This window comes from Bison bison, unplaced genomic scaffold (assembly GCF_000754665.1).
Source record: "Bison bison bison isolate TAMUID 2011002044 unplaced genomic scaffold, Bison_UMD1.0 scf7180017864461, whole genome shotgun sequence".
In the NCBI taxonomy this organism is placed as follows: Eukaryota; Metazoa; Chordata; class Mammalia; order Artiodactyla; family Bovidae; genus Bison; species Bison bison.
In genome coordinates, this window is record NW_011495023.1 from 10,311,091 (window position 1) to 10,331,561 (window position 20,471).

Genomic DNA, 20,471 nt, shown 5'->3' on the forward strand with positions numbered 1-20,471 from the left:
TCCTGGTCTTTAACAGGGAGCCCACACTTCCTCTTTGGCTTCAAATGTAAATAGTCCAACTTTGTCAGGACTGATTGACCACTGAAAGTGTTCATCATAATGTTGACATCCTTGAAATCATTTCCATCGTGACTGTGAGTGTGAGTTTGTAGATCTCAGGGAACCCACAGTGAATTTAGTGAATGAATATGCAGAGAAACCTCACAGGGGAGGGGGGTACTGCTGAAGCTGGCATTCCTGGGGAATCTCAGCCTCTCCCTAGAGTCCCTGAGTAGGTGATTGATTGCCTGTCACCTGACTCTATAAAATACATTTGAGGCAGGGATTTGGCTCAAGGGAGCTACAGTTGGTCCAAGAATAAAACAGATTTTGTCCTCAATCCAAGAGACATTGGGCTAGAGGACTCTCACCTCCTGTCTATTTTGTAATATCAAGAACATTTTTAAGATTTAAAATAATGTCTGTATTTTAGCAAATTGCAAAATGCAATGCACATAACATTATTTTTTTTAAAACATATGTACAATTTAGCCAAAAGGAAACAATAAAAACCATCTATAATCCCACCATCTACATAACTGTTAGTTTTGGTAAATATGGTTTGGAGGGGACATTTCCCATAAGTATAAATTTTTAACAGTATAAAATGAGATCATAGTATGCCTATAATTTGCAGTGTTCTTCTTTCCCATAAAAATAATGAATTTTTCTTTGTGGAATATTCACTTAACAGCATTATTTTTAGTGGCTACATAGTATTTTTACATGGCTCTGATAATTTAAATAATTCCCTATGGATAAACATTTATAGTATTTCTAACTTTTATCAATACAAACCTTCCATTAATATCCTAAATTTTTGCATAGATCTTAACGTAAATCCTAGACTTCTTGATAAGTCCTAGTCTTGATCAAAGTATTGGCATATTTTTATTTCTTTTGCCAATTTACTTTTCCAGAATGGCCTTCAAGCAAGTTTGTAGGTTGCCTGTCTTAGGTCTGTGACATAATGCACACACCAGTTACGGGTAGGACCATGGTATTAACTACAGTCTACTTAAAAGGAGCTTTGAGAAACATTGACATTTTGTAACTACTACTTTTCTGCCTTCTTTACCTCATAGAGCATTGACTTTAAGTGGCTTTCATTTTCCTTTTCAGTGCAGCTGCTGTTGCTCCTAAAAAGAAGATTCAAACCACTCTGAGTAACCTGGTGGTTAAGGGCACAGACTTGATTCTTCAGGAAACTCAACAAAAACTAGGTAACTTTGTTTCTTTGTTTCTTTCTCCATCTTAAATTTGTAGTCTTCAGGATTGAAAACAGTTAGTTCCTAACTCTAAATTATCCTGAGTGAAGTCACCTGAACTATGAGACCCAAGCTTCGTTGGCAGCATCTTAAGCAACAGCATATTGATATTAGCTGTGTCTTAGGTTTTTAAAACGTCTTGATTTATCTGGGTCTAACTCTTAGTGTCTGGCACTAGAATCAGTATTGTCAGCTTCCTGTCTTTAACTAAAACAGGTCCGAGAATGCCACCTCCACTCTGTCCTTGGGGCTCTGTTTATAACAGCAGTCAAAGTCTAGCATGGATCCTCTCCCATAGTGCATAATCCAGAAATAGTGTGTGAAATGACCCCTCAGATAATAGTGTTTTAATCATTTTTCAAAGTGAGATATTTGTCTTACCTTTGCAGTCCTACTGGTCTGATATTAGAGGTTAAGGATTCTCTTTTCTCTTGATATTCCATCTACTTCATTTTACAAATGAAAAAATTATGAAAGCAGAGTTTAAAAAGGAATAAGACACATGACAGAAAATAGACTGAATTTTGAATCCTCTAAATCTGATGTATATTTCAGGAATACCCCAGAAGAGCTTGTCTTGTTCTGAGGAATTCAGGGAATTGATGGACTTGCCTACATCTGGAGCCAGAAACCTGAAACATCATTTAGCCAAAGCCAAGTCATCAGGTAGAGTCAGCCTGCACCTGCTCTAGTGTCCACACCTGAGACCCTGCCCCCTCTCAGAACTTCCTCAGCCTGTGGTTTGTGTTTTAGGGATCGTGGGGAGCCTGAAACCTGCTTTCCAGTCTATCTCAGCATCAGCCCTCTTGAAGCAACAGAAGCAGCATATGTTAGAGATGCGGAAAAAGAAGTCAGAAGAAATACAGAAACGGTAGGAGTCACAGGTTTAATATTCCCTGTTTAGATTGCTCATCTCGTGAATTCTGGGGCTGTCCTAGTAGATTTCAGAAATGTGACTGGATTTGAGGTGGTTGGCCACCTTTTCAACTTTGAAAGTTTTTTAAGAATAATTTTAACATAACTTTTAAAGTTATAAAGCATTTAAAGGTAAGTATTTCTGACTGATGCTAGTGAATCCTGAGACCAGATACTACAGGCTGTAGTAATTAATGTCGCTATAGAAAAGAGAAAGTAATGACATACAAAGACAGTTTTGTGAAAAAGGAAAGTAGACTGTGGCCAGTTTGCCACCTGTTTCTCAGTTTTGCCAGTTAGGTTTTTTAATTATAGTCTTGAGCCAGTGCATGGCTTCTGCATTTGTTCAGGTCAGTGATAAAATTGAGACACCGAAATGGAGAGTCATTTGAGAGGCAAAATCAAGTGAAAATGGGTGTGGAAAATGAATCAAAGACTCTTGAACGGAAGTTATTTGAATGGTAGTAAAAGCTACTGTCTACAGGCACCCAGTGTACACTGACCACCATGCTTTACACTGTACACACATCACATTGGTCCTTACCATAATCTGTGAAGTGTTATTATCCTTGTTTTGTGACTAATGTAACTGAAGACCAGAGAGCTAGTAGATGGTGGAGCCAAGTTTAAACTCATACCTACCTGTTCTACTCCAGTGTTGAACCATTGCTGTCCCAGACCTGGGCTCTTAATGTGGTTCCATGGAGGGGAAAAGTCTATTACAAGTCAGGAAGGGATGCTTTGGAAAAATAGGGGAACAGATTTGGCCTCAGGTGGGTTAGTTTGAGGTCCTGGTAGACTATCTATAGCAGTATTCATCAGGGGCCTACAGATGACATGAATGTATATGTATATACATGGACATATGTGGACCTTGTGGGGAGTGGAAAGTACCTGTCAGTTTAAAGGCATTACGGTTTAAAGTTTTTCAAAGTTTTCCTGGCCAAACATAACTTATCTTTGGGCAGCATCTGGTAGGCTGTTTGCAGACTCAGCCTGAAACTTACAGAAGTGGGGATAATATGGTAGTGAAAAGAAGACTGGCTCAGGATTACCTGGTACTAGTCCTCAGCCTGTCACTTAATGGGCAGTGGGGTCTTGGGCCTCAGTTTCTTCATCTCAACAATGAGAGGTTTGGACAAGTGATTTCTGACCTTTGTTGTTTTTACATAGCCCTTGAAGCCACATATGAAGGAATAGGAGATTCAAGGAGGAGGAGGTATATTATACAGCAAAAATTAACACAATATTGTAAAACAACTATAGTAGAAAAATAAAATATCATCTTAAAACTAAAAAAAAGCCCATATATAAAATAATCAGTGTGAATTATATTAACAGCACCCTTCTTCAACGACTTCCAAATGTATCGTGTGTGTTACCTCATCCTAGTAGAATAGACAAAATACACAGATTCAGTGAGTTCCTGAAGCATCTCAGCTAACCAGAGGGCACAGCAAACCTTCAGGGCTGAAGATGCTCCATATACCGACCCCACTAGAAAGCCAATTGATAAAATTAGTAATCAGTTCTAAATTGGTGAAACAATTAGCATTTATTCAGTGAAAAATCAGTTAACTGAAGAATTAGTGAGGTTAGTTTTGTTTTTACTGTGCGCTAATCTGAATAACCAAGGATGGAAAATTATTTTACTAACGACTACTTATCAGCTGGTGGCCTGCCTGCAATCTCCCAGTCTGTGTGTTTTGTGCTTGTGTGCGTAGTTTGTGACTGCCTTTTTCTTTATAAAGCTTTCTGCAAAGCTCCAGTGAAATCAAGAGCCCAGCTGTGCCATCCTCTTCTCAGCAGCCCCCTTGTCGATCTCCACCAACGGGGGCTGAATTCCCCAAGATGAAAGGAACCCCAACCACGCAGATGCCCAAGCTTGGAAGAGGCATCTCAGAAGGAGATGATGTCCTCTTTTTTGATGAGTCACCACCACCAAGACCAAAACTGAATGCCTTAGCAGAAGCCAAAAAGGTAACTGGCATCTGTTTTCTTCACCACTTGGATTTGTATTCTGTGAGACATAGCTGGTGCTTCAAACTTAATATACCCATAACCAGAAAAGACAGTTACCTCATACCTATTTATTGATCATGATAATTAGAGTCAAAGGAATTTTAAATGATAATTGGTATCAACAATGCCATTAATTTAATTCAAGAAAACTAGCCACTGTTTCCACATTGTTTCTTGTCAGGCTGCAGGAGATAACATGAAAGAAACAAACTTCTAAAATGTTTATGTGGTTCTTTTGTGGATCTAAAAGCTTACAGACTATTTGAAGTTAAAAAATAAACTGAGATTTGGTTTGCTAACTTAGAGACCTGTTTTCCCTTCTTTGAAGTTTTAATGATTGTGTTAATAACGCTAAGTAAAATGAAGATATATTTTACTAATGTGTGATTGAGAACTGCCAGAATTCACTGGTTAATTCATTGGAAAGGGATACAGAGCTACAGATGCCTATCTTATCGTTTAGATTTTTATCTCCCTCTCTTTTCTGTTTTCCTAGTTAGCTGCTATAACCAAATTAAGGTCAAAAGGCCGGATTCTTACAAAAACAGACCCAAATAGCATTAAGAAGCTAAAGGAACCCCAGGATGTCCTGGAAGTGAAGGAACGTGTAGAAAAGAACAGCACATTTTCTCCTCAAGGTACTCCAAATGGGAAGCTGTCCAGTGGGAAAGAGACACTACTTATAGAGGAAATGTTCCAAAACATAATCAGCCTGAAGGCTGAAAGACTGAAAGTGAAAGTTGCTCAGTCGTGTCCGACTCTTTGCGCCCCCATGGACTATACAGTCCATGAAATTCTCCAGGCCAGAATACTGGAGTGGGTAGCCTTTCCCTTCTTTAGGAGATCTTCCCAACCCAGGGATCAAACCCACGTCTCCCGCATTGCAGGCAGATTCTTTACCAGCTGAGCCACAAGGGAAGCCCAGTACTGGAGTGGGTAGCCTATTCCTTCAGCGGATCTTTCCAACCCAGGAATCGGATCGGGGTCTCCCGCCTTGCAGGCAGATTCTTTACCAACTGAGCTATCAGGGAAGCCCTCGACATCAAAAGTCATTATTTTATTTCCACTTTTCCTCTATGGAGAGTACCTAAGTAGAATTTCTGCAGCTGGAACTGATTGTTTTTTATAATCATGTTGAATTAAAATGAAATTATGTACAATTTAAAATCTTGAGATTACTCATTGGATCTCTGCACCTATATGTTAGTATAAAGATTGACTTTGTTTTAAAGGAGCAGACCTTGTTTTAAATCGCCCTATTTTAATTTTTAAAACTGAAGCTGACAATTGTCACTTTAACCTCAATTTGTAGATAGGAGTTTTGTTGTTGTTACCTCTTTTCATAATTGGCCCTTATTTTAAGGTGAAAAAGAGATTCTAATTTAGTGATCAAACCTCCATCCCCTCCCTCCATTCTAGTTTGTACTTCTCAGTTCACTTCTTCTAAGAGCCTCCCTTTGTTGGTACCAGGGGAGGTAAATTCAGTTGAAGGGTCTTATGGCGGGGAACAGAGCTGGGGGAAGCTGAGTTGGTGAGGCACACTGACTCTGCAGTTCCTCTGTGACAGCTCACACTTTTTCATTCTGCTCTAGCTGAGGATGAATTGGAGCCTGCCAAGAAAAAAAGGAGAGAGCAACTTGCCTACCTGGAATCTGAGGAATTTCAGACAATTCTAAAAGCAAAATCGAGGCACACGGGGATCTTAAAAGAGGTAAGAAAGAGCCCAGAACGTCACAGGTAACAGAGCTATCCTCTGACTCGGGTGCTTTGTTATGGGACTCAGAATTTGTTCCTGTAACCTCAGCTGAAACATTAATTGTATGTTGGTTTGTTTGAATTTATTTTGAAGAACAGGAATATTGCTAATAGATTTTAGCTTTGCCTTTGTTGCTTTGAAGAGTATCATTCAACATTATTTAAATTGACTTTGATATTAAAGTATTTCAGTCCATGTTTTATAATAACTTTATATTGTATAAAATATCAAGTTACTGTGTTGTACAAGACATCAAGGCACAGCTGTCTCTCCATAACCATAGGACTTGTCCAGTTGCACCTTAGGAACAGTCAGTGTATATTAAAACCATGCACAAATGTCGTAGGGTTGTATATAAATAAAGCTATTAGGTTCAAAAGTTATAGTAGGTTTTCCATCCACATGGATGCCCTATAGAACATTCAGAACAATCCTTTGATGTATGAGGTACTGTTCTGTGCACTGCAAAAGGTGTAGCGCTTGTGGTCCCTGTCAGCAGCAGGGGTAGTGGTCACTGAGATAACAAAAAAAGTATTACAGCAGATTTTTTAAATGTCCCTTATTTAGTGCCAGCATGCCAAATGATCTACCTTTCTTTTGGTTAATAAAGGCCTAAGGAGACAATTAAATACTTTTCTACTGGACTCGAGACAAGAGAGGAGGTCAAGCAAACCCTGAGAGACTATAGAGCCAAGTTCCCTGGCACTTTATGCCTTGTTCAGCTGTGCTGACTTGAACCGTGACCACATTCTGTCATGAATAGCTCTCTGCCCTCATACCTTCTACACATTGTTCCAGACAAGCAGGGGTTGCTCCTTCCAAGTGCTTGGTCTGGAGAATAGAATCAAACAGATGGGATGCCATCACTGAGGAGTCATCCAGCACCTCCCATAAACTAGTCTGTGTTGAAACAATGGAAACATTTCCCTTCTGGGGCACACTTGAGCTCATGACACTGCTAATCACGTCAATAGTTTAAATTTGTATTTAGTGTCTTACACATCACCAAATGCTTTCATGCCTTCTATTTGTCCATTAAGGGCGTATTTCTACTTAGCATCTTTTGGATTGCAGTTCACTGAGCCATACATTCATATAGTTAGCTTGTTTCTTCAGGTCTGATTTGATTATTATTAAACAACTGCCTGAGTCTGTATCAGATTTGGTTTAAGGACTCCTGGGTGTCATGTCACTCCAGGCCGAGGCTGAGCTGCAGGAACACTATTTTGAGCCTCTGGTGAAAAAAGAACAAATGGAAGAAAAGATGAGAAACACCCGGGAAGTAAAATGTCGAGTCGTGACATGCAAGACGGTGAGTGCAGGAGATGGCTGTCCCTATGGCCTATCTGTGGGCTCTGTGACCTTGCAGGGTGTGGAGACTCAGTGGGGTGTGGGGCCATGTTTTGTGACCGGAGTCCTGCCTGGGTTTAGGGTCATTTAATTAGGCAGGACCCCAGTGTTATCTCTCCTCCTCAAGTTTTTTTGGTTTGTTTTTGGCTGTGCTGGGTCTTCGTTGCTGTGTGGGCTTTTCTGTAGTTGCAGCCATTGGGAGCACTGCTCTCTAGTTACAGTTTTGGCTTCACATTACAATGGCTTCTCTTGTTGCAGAACACAGGCCCTAGGGAGCACGGGATTCAGTCATTGCGGCTTGTGGGCTCTAGAGCACAGCCTCAATAGTTGTGGCGCATGGACTTAGTGGCTCTGTGGCATGTGGGATCTTTCTGGCCCAGGGATTGTACACGTCTCTTGCAGGTAGATTCTTTACCACTGAGCTACCAGGGAAGCCACCCTTCTCAAGTTTTAACATGTCCTCAACCCTTAGTTTCCAGTCCCTTGGGCCCTTAATTGAAAAACTTGCCTTGGCATCAGATGTGATCAACCACTTTTGTTCCCTTCTCCTCAGGGCCTAATGTAAATGTGCCCTGGAAAAGTTCTTTCTGTACATGTTTCCTGGTATTACCATTCCTTTTGAGTATACCTACATGACTAATCAGCATTGTGAGCATGTGTAAGAGGAAGAAGAGGCTTAGCTTACAAAGCTTACTCTGACTTTATTTTTAAAACCTTAGAGTCTCCTTTATATTTGGTGGGGGCGGCACTGAACCAACTGCTCCTTTGAGGAAGAACAGACCCTAGGGAGTCAGTAAAGCCTTTACCTTAGAGGACAGCTTTTCCTCTGACAAGATGGCCATATTAGGACAGAGATGGTGTATTCCTTTCCTGTCGCTGCTTAACAAATGACCACCAACTAGGGGCACAGAACAGCACAGATATATTATCTCACAGTTCTATAGGTCAGAATTTTATGTGGGTTTTGCTGGGGTGAAATCCATGTGTCAGTAGGGTGCATTCCTTTCTAGAGCTCTAGGGGAGAATCCGTGTCCTTGCCTTTTCCACCTTCTAGAGCTTGTCTACATACCTTGACTCGTAGCCCCTTCCTCCGTCATCAGAACCAGCAGTGGGAGGTGGGGTCCTCTCAGCGCATGGCTCCAACCTCCTTTCCTCTCTCCCACTCTTGAGGACTCTTGTGAATCCTTTGGGCCCACCTGGACAATCCAGAATAATTTCCCAATCTTAAAATCAACAGATTAGCAACCTTCATTCCATCTGCAACCTGAATTCCCCTTTGCCCGTAACATAACATACTTGTGAGTTCCAGGGAATAGGGTGTGCATATCATGAGAGGATTATTTTGCCTAACACAATTGGCATACCACCATATTCTGCCCTGTTTGAGGCTGCCAAGACCAAAAGTTGTTCATCTAGACTCAGTGTGATTACCAGAAATTACATAGCACTGTCCTGACTGTGTTTCAACCCTCACCTACCATTTCTTGTTCTGTTCAGTCCTTTTAAGGATCAAAATTAAATTACTTAAGATCTTTCTTGGTTTTACTGCTTATGAAATAGGAGTAGTAATAAGCTTATAATCCTTTTCAGAGGCCTTATAAGAGAAAGTGAAAAAGCAGCTCATCATCCTTCCTAAATAGGCCCCATGCCTATAACCTGTAGTCTTATAATCAGGGCCTAGAGTGAATACGGGGTAGACCAACTAAAGCTACTAGAAATTTCCAGTCCTTTTTTTCTCCCTAGCTATTGTCTTGATGTCACAAAAGATTACTGTGAATTTTACACCTGAAGTTGGGGGCAAACATGAGAAAAAAATGGTATTAATAGGGGGAAAGTCAAGAAATCACAGGGATCACTGCACCTGAAAGATGGTAACTCCACTAATCACTGCCTGCTAATGATAAGAGAACAGAAGTTCTGAGGAACAGGCCGCCTTCATGGCAGCCAGCTCCTCTCTCCTTCAGAGCTCTTGACCAGATCTTTGCGCTGGTTCTGTGCAGTGTGCCTACACCCACTTCAAGCCTCTGGAGACCTGCGTCAGCGAGCAGCATGACTACCACTGGCATGACGGTGTGAAGAGGTTTTTCAAGTGTGCCTGTGGAAACAGAACTATCTCCCTTGACAGACTCCCCCAGAAGCACTGCAGGTATGAGAATTCCTGGGGTTCTTGGTCCCACAGGCTTCCTGAACGTTCCTTTTTGCAATTCCCGGGTGATGCTGTTCCCTAGAAACTTCGGACGGTCCTTGACCCCGAGAGGGTCAGCCTTGTTCTGTGCCTCCTTACAGCTCCTGGGTATCCCCAACTGCTCCTGGAGGGAGGGGATCCTCCCCCTTCCACGACAGTACCCCAATACTAAATATATTGCCTGACACTAGGTTATCAGAAACGTTTGTTGACTAAATGGAGCCTGGGTGGTGTGGGTTGTATGATGTTGATTCTTTGGAATTTGAGGCAATTTTGCTGTCACTTTTAGTCTTCCCAAGAATGTTTCACCAGCATATCCTCACTACTTTTTGTTGTTGTTCACTTATTTCGTTTGGGTTGTTGTTTATTTCCTGGAGCCCAAACTTCACTCTCATGTCAAGTTTCTCCATGGCTGATTTGGAATGAGGGTGGGGGTGGAGGAACCCAAACCCCATGCTGGTTCACCCCCTTGTCAGAGCTGGTTTGTGCTTTTTTTTTAAACAATTGAGATTAGAATTGTTTAAAGTACCTATTCATATATTGATACTTGACTTCTCTCCAGAATATTGTAACAGCAAGAGCTTGTGTAAAACAGAGTATCAGAGAAGTGTGATCATTAAGGCTAAGCAGTAAGTGCAACTCAAATGAAGGAATATGATGCTTTTCAGCCCCCAGGTGGCACTGTTACTTTGTTAAGAACTTGTGCTTTCTCTGGTCCCTCTCTTGTTAATTCTTGATCTAGAGCAGAAATGGGCAAACTTTTTCTGTAAAAGGCCAAATGGTAAATATATTAGGCTTTGCCAGCCCTGTGGTCTGTTTCACCACTACTCAAACATGTTGTTGTGCTAGTCATAGGTAATACTCAAACAGACATGGCTGTGTTAAAAAAGAATTCATGAAAACTGTGGCAGGCTGGAGTTGGCCCATGTGTTACAATTGTCTGACAGTGAGTTGTGTGTAATATCATCATTGATCTGGTAATAGGCTGTGAAAGTTCTCTCAGTAGATGTTAAACAGGTCTGTAGCTGGGGAAGGTGATGGAAAGGCTCCCGGCTAAGTCCTTTGCAGCTGATGCTCAGAGTGGGGTCTAAGGAAGATGGGGAGAAAGGATGAGCCTGATGGGGTGGCCCTATGCCCAGGACCCTCTCAGATCCAAGGCTCCTGGGAGCCACAGTCCCATTACTTCACTGTATTTCATTTGTTTCTCTCTCCCCAGTGTAAAATTGCTAGAAAATAAGCTTTCCTTGTAGTATCTCCCTGCTTTCTCAGGGTTGGACTCAACTACCATGTTAAACAATGAGAATGAGTCTCTAGGCCCTTTGACTAAAAGAGAGTGAAAAATCTCTGGACCAGGAAAAGATTTTCTTCCTGTTGTGTTGCTTTGGCCCCAAATTTAACAGCGACCTTTCAGTGGAAAAGTCAAGATATCACTGTCTTCCCTGTTCTCAATACTGAAAATGGGAAAGCATTGTTCAAACCCAAAGGAAGAGTAATCCTCTCTTACTACAACCGTGGAGTTCCAGAAAAGGAGAAAGGAACAAGCCATGGGCTTCTTGTCGCTATAGGCTGGCTTTCTCAATCTGAGGGTCATCCCAGTGATCTTCACTGGAAACCAAGCTCACTCTCCTCGCCTGTAGAGTGCATAGCCCTATGCAGCACTACCATTTGAAATTCCTTTTCTGAAGTATCTATCTGGCTTTTGACAGACTTCAAAACCCATTGCTCAGATCACTGATGTGTGTATTTTCAGTAGCAGTAGAATGTAAACTGGAATATGAATCTCACCTTAGTGAGCTTCTGCTTAAATGAGGCGGATCTCCCCACAAGTGCAAGGAGCACTATTATCTTCATGTATGTGGACCTGTAACTTCATCACTGAGTCAATCTGATCTTTTCTGTTTCAGTAATTGTGGCCTCTTCAAATGGGAACGGGACGGAATGTTAAAGGTATGCCATCTGTAAGGTGATAGATTTTAGTGACCTATGCAAATACTGTTGACCCATTTCTTATTAAACTGTTTCTGTTTTTCTAGGAAAAGACAGGTCCAAAGATAGGAGGAGAAACCTTGTTACCAAGAGGAGAAGAACATGCCAAATTTCTGAATAGCCTTAAATAGCCCTGACTTCAAACAGGTACCCATAGCTTACATTGCCCCTTGTGGTTCTGGAAAAACAGTTTTGGCTCTGAATTGCCCATGTTCCTGATTGACACAGTCGAATACTGTTAAGCCTACAACTTTGCGTTGGTTTAACATCAAATTTAACATGACCTTTAAGTGGAAAATCGAGATACTAAAAGGTAGATGAAGAGTTGTGTTTCTCTGTCTGTTGGGTTATAGAATATACGACGTCACTTCTTAATCACAGTAAGGTTCTGGTATTTATGTGGACAACCAGAGGCAAAAGAATGAATTTAGCTTAGGTGACTTGCCTAACTTCTGTGCTTCAGTTTCCTCATCAGTAAAATGAGGAAGGTTGGACTAAATGATCTTGAAATGTGCATTCACAACTCTAAAGTTAATACAACATTTTGCCATTTAGAAAATTATGACCATCACCCTTGATATAGTTTCACTATATTAATATTAAATAAAACCCAGGTTCCTTCTGTTGATTCTGCTGTTACCTCCATTTTGTTCTTGGAAGTCAAGTCACTGACCCACGTGGCATTTCAGTTCATATCTATATGGTTCTTTGTGCCCTTACATTATTGCAGAGCTCTGTAATGGAAATACCTAAAATTTCATCATCTTAAAATATGGTTTTGTTTAAATATGGCTTAAAGAAACTGAAACCTCTAACCAAAACAACTGTAAAACTAGAGAAACCATGAAACCCAATTGGAAAACAGAAACATCTCACAAGGAGAATCCTGTGGAGTTTCCGATTTGCAGATATTGTTTATTAGACACACTAAGAATTTTAGATCGGGGATCACTGGGACCTGTGGTTACGCTCAAGTTGGGCCCTTCTGCTCACTGGTTCTGGGACTGTGGCTGAGGTGCCCGTCCTCAGTTTCCCCATCAGCAAAATGAAGGTGATATCTTGGTGGCATGGACTCTTGTGAGATGGTGCATGTGTGCAGGAGCGCAGTAGGTGTGACTTTCGTCATCAGTGAGAGAAATGGAGCTTCCCATGTAAGAGCACAGAGACCTGAGATGTTACGGGCGCCTGGACAGAAGGGTGATGATGGAGGTGGACAGTGGTGGATGGCCTCAAAGGAACAGACAGATTGTGCTGGAGAGGGAGTCCAGGGTCACGCTCTGGGTTAGGTAACTAACTGCATGGATATTGAGAGGAAACTCTGAAGGAATGGGAGGTAGATAGCCCAGACATCCAGATGCACCAGGCTCCCCACCAATGGAAGATCAAGGTGGTGACAGGACCCAACTCTGGGGCAGTGTCAGTAATGCCTAACTCGGGAGCCGCGTTAGGCATTACTGACAGGGCAGCTTAGCCGCCAGGGCAAGACCCGTACAGTCTGAGGTTGGAGTGGACTCATGGGAATGTGGACTGTGAAGTGAAATGAAAGTCGCTCAGTCATATCTGACTCTTTGTGACCCCATGGACTACAGTTTTGCAGGCCAGAATACTGGAGTGGGTAGCCTTTCCCTTCTCCAGAGGATCTTCCCAACCTAGGGATCAAACCCAGGTCTCCCACATTGTGGGCAGATTCTTTACCAGCTGAGCCACAAGGGAAGCCCAAGAATACTGGAGTGGGTAGCCTATCCCTTCTCCAGCAGATCTTCCCGACCCAGGAATCAAACCGGATTCTTTACCAACTGAGCTATGAGGGAAGTCCAGTGTGGACTGTAACCACGTTGTATACAAACATCCTCAGGCTTCTAAAGAAAGAGCAGTTGTAAGAGCACTAAGGGCTAGAAGAATGCGGTCAGCATTCCGGATAAGGCAGTATGGGGTCTCATTGGATCAGCTCCATCTTGTCCTGCACCCAACTCAGAGGTGCCCATAACGTCTTAGGTCTTTGTGCTGAACCAGCTCGGGTTTTGGTGTCACCAGCAAGAATTAGGGTATATGACTCTGACAGGGTCGCAAGCAGAAAAATAGATGGGGAGGTGAGTTACTCATCGAAGATCCTTTCCAGGTCAGTCTTCAAACACAGATAAAAATGTTGAGGATTGGCTTTCAGAGCAAAACAAAGGGTTGGGTGGCAGCACGTGGGGGTTTCAGTGAACCAAAAGGGGCCGAGTTCCTAATTATTTAAGCCAGGTCATGGGTACATGGAGACTGGTCCTTGTGTCTGTATTGTCATATATGTTGTAAGATATCATGATGAAAGGTAAAAACAAGCAACTCCAGTTTTTCTTCTCTGTGATACCCACCCATTATCCCTGGGGCCAGTTATTGCTCCTTCCTCCTGTCTATTGCTGTATTTTGAGCGTTGCTATGGCAGAAAACTTATTGTAGTGGGTTTGTTTATCCACAATATATTATATGATATGATATAAATATCATATATTTATCCACAAATATACAAACTGCTAGCATGTATATTTTAATGTGGTTCAATTTCAAAGTGCCAAGCCCAGTGCTACCCTACTGGTGTTCAGTAAATGTTGGGTGGATGGAGAGTTTAAAAAATGTGAATACAAGGAACTTAATAAATGTTTTCTGAATTGTTCAATGCTGTAAAAGTGCTGCACTCAATATGCCAACAAATCTGGAAAACTCAGCAGTGACCACAGGACTGGAATCCCAAAGAAAGGCAATTCCAAAGAATGCTCAAACTACCGCACAATTGCACTCATCTCACATGCTAGCAAAGTAATGATCACAATTCTGAAGCCAGGCTTCAACAGTACATGAACCATGAACTTCCAGATGTTCAAGCTGGATTTAGAAAAGGCAGAGGAACCAGAAATCAAATTGCCAACATCCGCTGGATCATTGAAAAAGAAAGAGAGTTCCAGAAAAACATCTACTTTTGCTTTATTGACTATGCCAAACCCTTTGACTGTATGGATCACAGAAAACTGTGGGAAATTAAAGAGATGGGAATACCAGACCACCTGACCTGCCTCCTGAGAAATCTGTATGCAGGTCAAGAAGCAACATTGAGAACTGGATGTGGAACAACAGACTGGTTCCAAATAGGGAAAGGAGTACATCAAGGCTGTATATTGTCACCCTGCTTATTTAACTTATATGCAGAGTACATCATGTAAAATGCCGGGCTGGATGAAGCACAAGCTGAAATCAAGATTGCCAAGAGAAATATCAATAGCCTCAGATACACTGATGATACCGCCCTTATGGCAGAAAGTGAAGAAGAACTAAAGAGCCTCTTGATGAAAGTGAAAGTGGAGAGTGAAAAAGTTGGCTTAAAGCTCAACATTCAGAAAACTAAAATCATGGCATCCAGTCCCATCACTTCATGGCAAATAGATGAGGAAACAATGGAAATAGTGACAGACTTTATTTTTGGTGACTCCAAAATCACTGCAGATGGTGACTGCAGCCATAAAATTAAAAAGACACTTGCTTCTTGGAAGAAAAGCTATGACCAACCTAGACAGTGTATTAAAAAGTAGAGATGTTACAAAGGTCCATCTAGTCAAAGCTGTGTTTTTTCCAGTAGTCATGTACAGATGTGAGAGTTGGACTATAAAGAAAGCTGAGTGCCGAAGAATTGATGTTTTTGAACTATGGTGTTGGAGAAGACTCTTGAGAGTCCCATGGACAGCAAGGAGATCCAACCAGTCAATCCTAAAGGAAATCAGTCCTGAATATTCACTGGAAAGACTGATGCTGAAGCTGAAACTGTAATACTTTGGCCACCTGATGCAAAGAACCAACTTATTGGAAAAGACCCTGATGCTGGAAAAGATTGAAGGCGGGAGGAGAAGGGGATGACAGAGGATGAGATGGTTGGGTGGCTTCACCAACGCAATGGACATGAGTTTGAGTAGGCTCTGGAAGTTGGTGATGGACAGGGAATCCTGGTGTGCTGCAGTCCATGGGATCACAAAGAGTCAGACTCTACTGAGCCACTGAACTGAACTGATAGGTCAAACATGCGGGCTACTCCATTTAGGAGAGTCCTCTGCTTGGGCAGCCTGAGTTTGCAAACACCATTTGACCCAAGTGAATGCCATCTAACGATTGAGTCAGTTGATAGGATTATTATTTTGAAATTTAAACTCTAGCTAGAAACAATACATCTTTCTCCCAGGATAGTATTATAGTAGGAACATAACTCTTAAAAGGACGTGGTTGTGGGAGATAGTTGATTCAGGTTTTCAAGAGCCTGGAATAAATTTCACATGCCTTAGATTCCATCAAAGTCTGCTCTGTGTGTAGAAGTTTCTGTGTCTGAGGCTTGTGTTCCCCTTAAGGTCACACACTTTTAGGAGTATTTCACTTTCCAGGAGGAATGTATTGTTTTGTTTTCTAAACAGAGAAGATGTTTAAATCTCAAAAACAATCAAAAGCACTTGAAATTCTCATATTTTTGATGGCTCATTTCAAGTAGATGTGTTTGTCCCATAAACTTAAAACAGCTGTGGGTCTGAAGTAGGTCACACCTGAGCAGCCACCTGGACACTGAGCTGCAGGTTGCTCTTTGAAGACCCCTCCCTGTATAAGAAACATGTTCTTGTTTGAACCAAGGGTGTTGTGAGAGTTCAGATTCACTTCTGTATATGTTGTGCAGTAACATTTTTATAAAGGTGGATGGGTGAGCTGAATGTAGATGCCCCTGTTTTTAAATTTGACTTTTAAATTTTGAATAATTAAAAATATAATTGAGTTACTTCTCATTTACTCTAGGTTTTGGGGGGCTTCCACTGGGGGATGCTGTTTGTGTGTGTTTTGTTAGAATATTTAGGGATGAGAGGGGTAGGTAGGCCGGAGGGGGCACATACTCATTTACATTAAAAGTATGGTTCATCACAAGGCCAATCTTTAAATCCTCCTACCCTCTTTACCAATGTGTATTAATAGCAGTGTAGGGCTTATTGTATAATCAGAACAGGGTAAGCACATGGTGGTCTAAGCACACAAAAATGGTCATGTCCTCCATGGTTGATCACAGTATTCTGATCTTCACAATAGACTTTTTTTGGGGGGAGGAGGGTTTATTTTGTTTGTTTGTTTTGAGCATGCTGCACAGTTTGTAATATCTTAGTGCTTTGACCAGGGATTGAATCCAAGCCACAACAATGAAAGCCCAGAATCCTAACAGTAGGCCACAGAGAACTCCCTGTGCCTTTTTTTGTTTAGAGGAAATAAGTGGCTTTTTAAAGAAAATTATCTTTCTCTTGAGTTTTCTTAAACTACTTTCCCTTTCCGAACAACAGAAGGAAAACTGAACTAATTTATGTTGCAATGATCCAGAATAGCAAACAAGAAGCTTCTGAATGAGGAGTGTGGAATTGTCTCCAAAGAGAACTGAAAACATTGAATTTCAGCTTTTAAAATTTTCCAGTTTTCAACTTTTAAAAACATTACAAATTGATGTATAGGAAAGTTGACAGAGAGCGATTGCATGAGTTGAGTTTTTGTGTAAAAGTTGATGATAGAAGTAAAGCTAGATGTTTATAAGAGACTAAATGTGTCTGACGACATTACTTTTTTAAATTCAGGAATGTAAATCTGTTTGCCCGAGTTGTCACTGATAGCAGCCCATCTCAGCCTCTGCTCTTACAGGTAAAGCAGACACTTTGGATGCCGTGGGGAGAGATTTGGAAACAGCGCTGCTCACAAGAAGGATGATGGGCTCCAAAAATGAAATTCTGTATTTGTCAGTATTGAGGAAAGAAAGAACCATTTTCTAAAGAAAATAACAGGTACAAAAGGTGGAAGAAATCAGTGGGCACAGCTTGACAGTAGTTTGTGAAAAAGCTGTGGAAGTTTTGAAGATTAAAGAGAGCCAAGAATATTGCCACACAGCTGAACTCTCCAGATCAAATGGAGAAGAGACCTGCCATGTCCTACAGTCAGACCACATAGCCGATGAAATTGACTTGTGTTTTGGAGAAAAGCCAGACAGCGGTAATTGAGGTGGTGAAAACTCAAAGCATTTTCACTGAGAAAGAAAGACTAGAAATATATATACAGTGGGTTTTTGTTATTCATAGTAATTGTTTCATGAAGTTACCAAGAGAGCTAGTAGATACACAGTCACTGCTCCTAGAGGAAATACAGGTTAGGTTTCTGTGAGCCTCTAGTCATGTTTTCTTCACTGGCTCAGTAAATAACTTTATATATGTTTGTTTAAAGACACCTTATTTAATATATATTGTCGATTCATTAACATGGAACTCACAGTCAACAGCCCTGTGACTCCTGACCAAATGAAGCTGATCTCAGCACATGCATTTTCTCTGGATGATCCGTGCATCCCATCCTTCTTACCCTCAGGGACAGTAGATCGCACTTCAGTGCTCCGCCTGGGAGCCATTTTCAACATCAAAAGCACCTCAAAAAAGCACAACACTGACAAACATGGCACGAAAAGGACATCTTTTTACACATCAGAGCTGAAATTAGCAATAGTGTTGCTTTGACCTCAGCTAGGAGCAACTCAAGTTTCTTGTTAGTCTGCACATGTGGGTGTCTGTAGTGACCACAAAAAAACACCACAGGTACTGTTTTTGGAATTAGAAGTAAAATTTAGTTATTAGGTGATTTTGGAAAAACACGGAATCCACAAATAATGAGGAACACAACTGTGTAATATTTCCCCAAACAGGGCCAGACCAGAATTGTTCTCATTTTGCAGATTAGAAAATTAAGTGATTTGAAACATAGATTGCAACTAAGTCTGTGATAATGTTGCTTGAACAGAGACTTCACTATTGGTATTTTTTTAAGTCAACTTTATTAAGGGCTAAATTTCACACAGCAAAGAGCACACATATTAAATATATCGTTTGGTAAATGTTGGCGAATTTATATACCCACATAACCACCACCAAAGGCAAGATAGAGGGCATTGCCATTACCCCAAAATGTTGCCTTTGCCACTTCCCAGTCAGGCCACATGCCCTGGTCACATCCATCACTGAGCTGTTTAGATCTGTGTTTCCTAGAGTTTCATATAAATGGAGTCAAAACAGAACATACTCTTATACTTCACATATTTTGAAATAAAGCCATGTTGTTGCCTGTGTCCATAGTTCATTTTTTATTGCTTAATATTTCATAATATGGATATGTCACTTATGTCATTTATTATGTTACTATGTCATTATTCACCTATTGATAGATAATTTGGGTTGAATTGTTTCTAATTTGGGGCTGTTATGAATAAATAACAATATTCAGATACAAGTCTTTCTGTGGATATATTTTTGTTTCTCTTAGGTATCAGTAAATAGGAATGGGATTTCTGGAAAGTGTAAGTTTACTCTGTAAGAAACCACTAAACTATTTTCCAAGTGGTACGATTTTACATGCCTGTTAATGATGCATGAGAGTTCCATTTGCTCCACATCCTCACCAGAACTTGGTATTGTCAGCCTTTTCAATTTTAGCCATTCTGATGGGTGTATCTTATTGTGGTTTTAATTTGCATTTCCTTCATGACATTTTTTCCTGTGCAGTTGGCCATTTGTATGTATCTTTTTGGTGATGTATCTATTTACTTTCTTACTAGGTCAAGTTGAAAAAATTCTGTGTTCTAGATGCAAGTGCTTTTTGCAGATATATGTGTTACCTAGTTTTAGCTTTACTATAAGGTCTTCCCTCATAGCTCAGTTGGTAAAGAATCCGCCTGCAATGCAGGAGACCCCGGTTCAATTCCTGGGTTGGGAAGATCTGCTGGAGAAGGGATAGGCTACCCACTCCAGTATTCTTGGGCTTCCCTTGTGGCTCAGCTGGTAAAGAATCTGCCCGCAATGCGGGATACCTGAGTTCGATCCCTGGGTTGGGATGATCCCCTGGAGAATCAAAAGGCTACCCATTCCAGTATTCTGGCCTGGAAAATTCCATGGACTATATAGTCCATAGGGTCGCAGAGTCGGACACAACTGAGAGACTTTCACTTTTCATTAGGTCTATGATCCATTTCAAATTAATTTCTGTTTAAGCTGTGAGTTAAAGATTATGGGTCATTGTTTTCCAAATGAACATTCAATTGTTACAGTACCATTCAGTTAAGATGCTATAATTTTCTCATATTATTTTCACTTCTTTGTCAGAAAATCAGTTGACCATTAGGGTCTACTTCTGGACTTAGTTCTGTTAAGTTAATCTGCATGTTATTCCTTACGCTAGTACTATTGTCTTAGTTAGTGTAGCTATATAAGTGTAGGAATCAGGTAGTACCAGCTTGTTCTTTTTAAAATTTGTTTTGGCAATTCTAGGTCCTTTGCATTTTGATGTGAATTTGAATAAGCTTATCAATTTCTACCCCAAAAACCCTGCTGAAAATTTAAGATTGTGTATAATCTATAATTTTAAGATTTTTCATCTGTGAATATAATATGTCTCTTCATTTATCTGAATCTTCTTTAATTTTCTCAGCAGTGTTTACTGGTTTCAGTATTCATATCTATTTTTAAATAGTTTTATGGTGCCATAAATGGCGTTTTTTTCCATTTTAAATTCCAGTTATTTTGCATACATGCTAGTATACAGAAATAAAATGCATATTTGTCTATTGGCTTTGTATCCTGGGACCGTGCAAAACTTGCATACTAATATACCAACTTTGTAAATAGACTCCTATTTGAAAAATCAAAATAATACGGAAAGTGGACAGAACTTTTTTTAAAGTGCCATACATTGTAAGATCATAGAGTATACCAAAGTTCCAGTTCAGTTTAGTTCAGTCGCTCAGTCGTGTCCGACTGTTTGCGACCCCATGAATCGCAGCATGCCAGGCCTCCGTGTCCATCACCAACTCCTTGAGTTAACTCAGACTCACGTCCATCGAGTCAGTGATGCCATCCAGCCATCTCATCCTCTGTTG

The 20,471-nt window shown here is 40.8% G+C and overlaps 1 protein-coding gene across 4 annotated transcripts in view; it reads left to right on the forward strand.

Moving 5' to 3' along the window:
• MCM10 (minichromosome maintenance complex component 10) overlaps positions 1-19,167 on the forward strand; it is a 37,172-nt gene extending 18,005 nt beyond the window's left edge. For all 4 annotated transcript variants that reach the window (XM_010859930.1, XM_010859933.1, XM_010859931.1 and 1 more), the window contains exons 11-21: positions 1,162-1,262; positions 1,863-1,973; positions 2,061-2,178; positions 3,974-4,202; positions 4,741-4,882; positions 5,837-5,955; positions 7,199-7,312; positions 9,351-9,496; positions 11,440-11,482; positions 11,569-11,668; positions 17,204-19,167. In XM_010859930.1, coding sequence (XP_010858232.1) covers positions 1,162-1,262; positions 1,863-1,973; positions 2,061-2,178; positions 3,974-4,202; positions 4,741-4,882; positions 5,837-5,955; positions 7,199-7,312; positions 9,351-9,496; positions 11,440-11,482; positions 11,569-11,652 — 1,207 coding nt within the window. In that variant the 3' untranslated portion in view covers positions 11,653-11,668; positions 17,204-19,167. The remainder of the gene's footprint in view (positions 1-1,161; positions 1,263-1,862; positions 1,974-2,060; positions 2,179-3,973; positions 4,203-4,740; positions 4,883-5,836; positions 5,956-7,198; positions 7,313-9,350; positions 9,497-11,439; positions 11,483-11,568; positions 11,669-17,203) is intronic.
• Positions 19,168-20,471: the final 1,304 nt, after the last annotated feature.